This window comes from Oryzias melastigma, unplaced genomic scaffold, assembly GCF_002922805.2.
Source record: "Oryzias melastigma strain HK-1 unplaced genomic scaffold, ASM292280v2 sc01043, whole genome shotgun sequence".
In the NCBI taxonomy this organism is placed as follows: Eukaryota; Metazoa; Chordata; class Actinopteri; order Beloniformes; family Adrianichthyidae; genus Oryzias; species Oryzias melastigma.
Window position 1 is genome coordinate 5,331 of NW_023417628.1, and position 5,936 is coordinate 11,266.

Below are 5,936 nucleotides of genomic sequence, written 5' to 3' on the forward strand. Positions count from 1 at the left end.
CAATAATGTTTTTTATACAAAGCACTACAAATGAACGACATTTTAAACTTTTATTTTTAATATAAATAGGTTATTATATAGGAAACACAATGTATACCTGATGCATGGTTGTTTTTTCTATTCAAATCTAGACTGAGACTCAGATCTTGTTCAAATGTTCTCTATAAGTTCTCCTTTATCAGCTGACAGCAATAGTTTACTAGTGAAAAGTCACACTCTATTTTTTCCAGATCTGTTTGTACAACTGCAACACAGCAGTAAGCAGACATCTACACCATTCCAATATGACGCCCTACTTTGCGTACACAACAAGCTAGCATGTCATCTCTAGAGATATACCTCTCGTTGCATCAAACTCCCGGTCAGCCAGGATCTACCGCTGCCGTGATCCTACCATAAAATACACAAAATGCATCAACTACTATTTAAAACACTAGAAGAAGAATAGACTTGCCAAACTCAAGACTCGAGTCAGGTAACGCAGCTCCGCGAGCCACCGCTTTTGGAGTAGGAAGCTATCACCATGGCAACTGTGGATTTCTCCCGAATCCGAGTACGTTTGTGTGAGTCAAGGATCACACCTTATGGAACGTAAACACAGCCGTTTATTGAGATTGCCGCGAACGTATATTAGATCACACAGCTCTCAGGCGAACAACTCACTTCCGTGCTACGGTGTCCTGCAAGGGTAAAAATAAAGACATTCTGTCAAATGATCTACATCCCTTCTCTTTAGCATATGCCTTCCACGCATATGAAAGTAAATATAGCAAAATATTTAATACAACTTAAAGTTAAGCACTGTGACAGATATAATTAGCAAAATGATATTAACAGTGGCTTTATCATGCTCAGAACTCTAAACAAAGGAATGCTTGAGACACAGAAAACAAGACGAGCGGCCTCTTTTTTTTTTTTAAACTCGGCCTTTTAACAATCAGTCCATGTATCTGGGGTTGGGCTTGCAGACACGCCCAGAACGTGTGACGTAGTGATCACCTGAAGGTTCCTTCAAAGGGGATGCAGTGGGCGTAAACTCTGCTGGTGGTTCCCAGTGTGACTGAGGTGTGCGTTTGTCACAGTTTACTTTGGGGTCAAGTTGAGCTGCACTGTCCGAGTCGCCTGTGAGGTGTGTTGGATGCAGCTGTTCAGGCACAGGAAGGATGTGGCGTCGGTTTCTCCTGTATTCTCTTCCTTGTGACTGAATGATGTAGGATCTTGGTTCTGAACAGATGCTCTTTACTACTCCAAGTTTGTCATGACCATGAGTGGTCTGCATGCGAACTGTTTGTCCTTCTGGTAGAGGGTGAAGTGGGCGGCTTGACTTGTCGTAGTGACGCTTGAGAGTGAGCCTTTTGTGAAGAAGCTGGGCATGAACTCTCTGAGCATGCAGTGGTTGAGGTGTTAGGAGTGAAGTGTTTACGGGGAAGGCTGCACGGGTCTGTCTGGACATTAATCGCTGAGCTGGAGAGCCAAGTGTCGAGTCACGGGGAATGTTTCTTATGTTTAGAAGGTTGAGGAACACATCAGTCCCGTCTCGATGAGACTTCTCCATGAGCTGTTTTGCACTACAGACCGCCTTCTCAGCAAGTCCATTGGATTGTGGGTATTCAGGACTGCTGGTAGCATGAGTGAAATCCCAGTGTTTTGCAAAATCCTTGAACATCTGACTTGTGTATTGAGTCCCGTTGTCTGTATGAAGAATGTGGGGAATGCCATGAACGGCAAAATGTCTCTTTAACTTGCAGATGGCAGTGGATGATTTCAAGTCACTCATGAGATCAACTTCAAACCAGCCTGAGTATGAATCGACAAGCACCTGATAGTGTTTGCCATGCCATTCAAAAATGTCAGCTGCCACTGTGGACCAGCGGAGTTCTGGAACTGTGTGTAGGAGAAGCGGCTCCTTTTGCTGGTGTTTCTTTGTGCTGTTGCACACTGCACATGAGAGCAACTCCTCCATGATGTCTTTGCACATGGTAGGCCAGAATAGGATGTTCCTGGCTCTGCGTTTTGTCGCCTCTATTCCTGGGTGTCCTGTGTGCACAAGTTTCACATATTCTCTGCGCAGGGACTTTGGAACGACTGTTCTGTGGCCTTTTACGACAATGTCGTTTTCCACTGTGAGTTCATCCCGGTACGGAAAGAAGGGGCGAAGGACAGGGTCTAATTGTCTTTCTTTGTCTGGCCAACCGTGTTTGATCACAGTGCTCAAAGCCTTGAGCTCTGGATCTTCTTTGGTGTGGTTCCTCAGTTCCTCCAGACGGTTGGTGGAGATGTAGCTGACAGACATGACATCAAAAGCATCATCTTCTATAGAGCTCTGGGGTTTTTTAGAATGAGGAGCCCTTGAAAGTGTATCAGCAAGATACATGTGTTTACCTTTTTTGTAGACCAGTGTGATGTTGAAACACTGCAGTCTGAGTAGCATGCGTTGCAGACGGGCGGGAGCTGCATGTATGGGTTTCTTTAAAATTGTCACCAGGGGTTGGTGATCCGTCTCCACGGTTGTAGCTTTTCCGTAAATGTAGTCCTTGAATTTCATGCATGCAAACACGACAGCTAGAAGCTCCTTCTCGATCTGTGCGTAGCGTGTCTCTGTGTCTGTGAGAGTGCGAGAAGCAAAAGCAACAGGTCTGTTATTTTGCATGCAGGCTGCTCCCAGCCCATAGCAAGAAGCATCACAGGTCAGTGTGACAGGCTCATTAACATCATAATAAGCCAGCACAGGGGGGTTTGTCAAACATGCTTTAAGGTCATCAAAAGCATTTTGGTGCTGCTGGAACCAGCTCCACTCTGTGTCTTTGTGAGAGAGCTTTCTGAGTGGGGCTGCAATGTCACTGAAATTTGGGATGTACTTGGATAGATAGTTCACCATGCCCAGAAAGCATTGCAGAGAGGCAACATCTGTGGGAGTGGGCATGTTGGTGATTGCAGCAGTCTTGGCAGGGTCAGCTTTGAGGCCATTGCTTGTGAAAATGTGACCAACATAGGAGACTTCACTCTGCCGAAATTTGCATTTGCTTGGATTGAGTCTGAGGTTGCTTTCTCTTGCTCGCTCGAGTGCCAACCAAGTTGGCATCGTGTTCTGCAGTGTTGCAGCCACCAACAATGATGTCATCCACTATCACTGAACTTGGAAAACCTGCAAAGAGCTGCTCCATCGTTCTTTGAAAAACTTCACTGGCAGAGTTGATTCCAAATGGCATACGCAGAAACCTGTAGCGTCCAAATGGTGTGCTGAACGTAGTCAGCATAGAGGATTTTTTGTCCAGTTTAATCTGCCAAAAAGAGTTCTTTGCATCCAGTACGGAAAATACTGTTGCGCCTGCCATTTTGGCAACTATCTCCTCAACGCTCCGCATAGGATAATGAGGTCTCTTTAAGGCTGAGTTGAGATCTTTTGGATTTATGCACAGTCTTATTTCTTGTTTATCTTTTTTGTGTGCTGCAACCATGGATGAGACCCATTCTGTTGGTTCCGTGACTGTAGCTATGACGCCCATCTTTTGCATGTGCTCCAGTTCGGCTTTGACTCTGTCTTGCATTGCAGCAGGGATGCGATGCGCTGGTCTCACCACTGGCTGAACGTTTGGGTCAACTGTCATTGAATAAGTGATGGGAAGTTCTCCAAGTTCATCATTGAACAGATCCTTATATCGTGTAAGAATGTGCCTGTTGAAGTCAGTTTTGTTCTCTGTTGTGATGTGATGGACTTCTCTGCACATCTTTACAATTCCCATGCTTGTACAGGCTTGAAATCCTAGCAGTGGTTGCACACATCCTTATCCATTATGAAAAAGGACCGGAGGTGTTGCTTTCCTTTAAAAGTGCAGGAAAGGGTGATCTTCCCAGCTGTTTCGATTTTGGTCCCTCCGTATGCAATGAGATTGAAATCACTCTTTTGTTTTAAGATTTGTTCTTTGTCTCCGATGACTTCACACATCTTTAAAGGTAGCATATTGCACTTTGCTCCTGTGTCAACTTTCATGTCAATCGGTCTGCCCTTTATGAGTAGAGTGATGAATCCTTCATTTTTGTTGTCAGATTTGGAGGTTACACAGTCAATCTCAACACCATTTACATAAAAAGTGTCTTCAAAATCCTCTTCAGGCTGTTCTGTTCCAACATCATGCACATATTGTTTTGGAGATCTCCTAACTGCGCTCTTGGGGGTTTTGCTTTTGCATCTGCTTTTGTAATGATTAAGTTTCTTGCACTTGTGACACTGTTGTCCGAAAGCTGGACACATTTCTCTTTTTGCAGTGTGAGAACCTCCACAGTTATTGCAGTTTAATATCATGCGTGCAGAAATCTTTTCTTTAGGTTTATGTTGTTTATCGGGCATCGGTTTAAGAAAGTCAATGTTTGCGGCTTGATTTGCCAGCGTCCTGCTGTTTTCCTCTGTCATTTCATGAATACGGCACACAGAAATGGCTTTTGTTAATGTTAGCTCACTGTCTCTTAGCAGGGATTTTCTGAGAGTGTCACTGCTGATGCCACATACGATCCGATCACAAATTAGTTCCTGTTAGGTCACCAAAGTTGCAGCTTTTAGCTTTAATTCTTAAGTCGCTTATGAAAGATTCGATGCTCTCACCTTGTTTCTGATTTCTGGAATGAAACCTGTGTCTCTCCATTGTTCTGTTGTTTTGAGGATTGCATATTTCCCGGAATTTCCTCTTCAGACATTCAGGGTCTTCCCTGGACTCTGCAGGCCTGATGACGGCTCCCGCCTCATTGCGCACCTCTGCAGCGTACATGAAGGAGCGTTCGCGCTCAATGCCGTCTGGCCCAGCAATATTGAGCAGAACGTAAGCCTTAGTCTTGTCCGTCTTGTCAGCATGTGCGGCTGCAATGAAAATATCATATTCCCTCTCGAATATGCGCCAGTTCTCAGCAACATTTTCATCAAAAATCAAAGGCTCAGGTCTTCGAAATCCGTCCGCCATTTTCGCCAGACACGAGCGGGTAACAGCTCACCGCGTGGGGAAAAAACGTCACTCTCCCTTCGAAAAAGACCGGGGCGAAAAGTCCGTGCTCTCTTCTGACACCATGTGGATTTCTCCCAAATCCGTGTACGGTTGTGTGAGTCAAGGATCACACCGGATGGAACGTGAACACAGCCGTTTATTGAGATTGCCGCGAACGTATATTAGATCACACAGCTCTCAGGCGAACAACTCACTTCCGTGCTACGGTGTCCTGCAAGGGTAATAATAAAGACATTCTGTCAAATGATCTACAGCAACCACACGTCAACTTACTTTAAACCCTCTGTACTGTACTGGGGGGACAGCGACACCTACAGGTGGCTCCCGTTATAACAATAGTAACGTTTTCTGACGTGAACCGCATTGAATTTCAAAACTCAAGACACGTAGAATCAAACAGAATCCAGCAAAGTCACTGCCAACATATGAACGATGACGAGTGTCGTCATTACAAATNAAAAATCAAAGGCTCAGGTCTTCGAAATCCGTCCGCCATTTTCGCCACACACGAGCGGGTAACAGCTCACTGCGTGGGGAAAAAACGTCACTTTCCCTCCGAAAAAGACCGGGGCGAAAAGTCCGTGCTCTCTTCTGACACCATGTGGATTTCTCCCAAATCCGAGTACGTTTGTGTGAGTCAAGGATCACACCGGATGGAACGTAAACACAGCCGTTTATTGAGATTGCCACGAATGTATATTAGATCACACAGCTCTCAGGCAAACCACTCACTTCCTTGCTACGGTGTCCTGCAAGGGTAAAAATAAAGACATTCTGTCGAATGATCTACACAGAGGAAACTTAAAAATGATAAGGATGTTGCTTTCTTACATTCATTTGATACAATTACGACAGATTTGATTTTTTAAAACACTTATCATCAGTCTTTTAACACCTTTTTAAATAGCTAAACATCGTTTTTACATTTAATATTTGTTTTCT

General features: G+C 44.5%; 1 protein-coding gene across 1 annotated transcript; it reads right to left on the reverse strand.

The window, feature by feature from the left end:
* Positions 1-906: 906 nt before the first annotated feature.
* Positions 907-5,242, reverse strand: LOC112140453 (uncharacterized protein K02A2.6; the record flags this gene model as incomplete). Its single annotated transcript, XM_024263416.1, is given in 2 exon segments — positions 907-2,604; positions 4,601-5,242. Coding segments are annotated over 2 exon segments (2,019 nt in total). The 3' UTR covers positions 907-937.
* Positions 5,243-5,936: the final 694 nt, after the last annotated feature.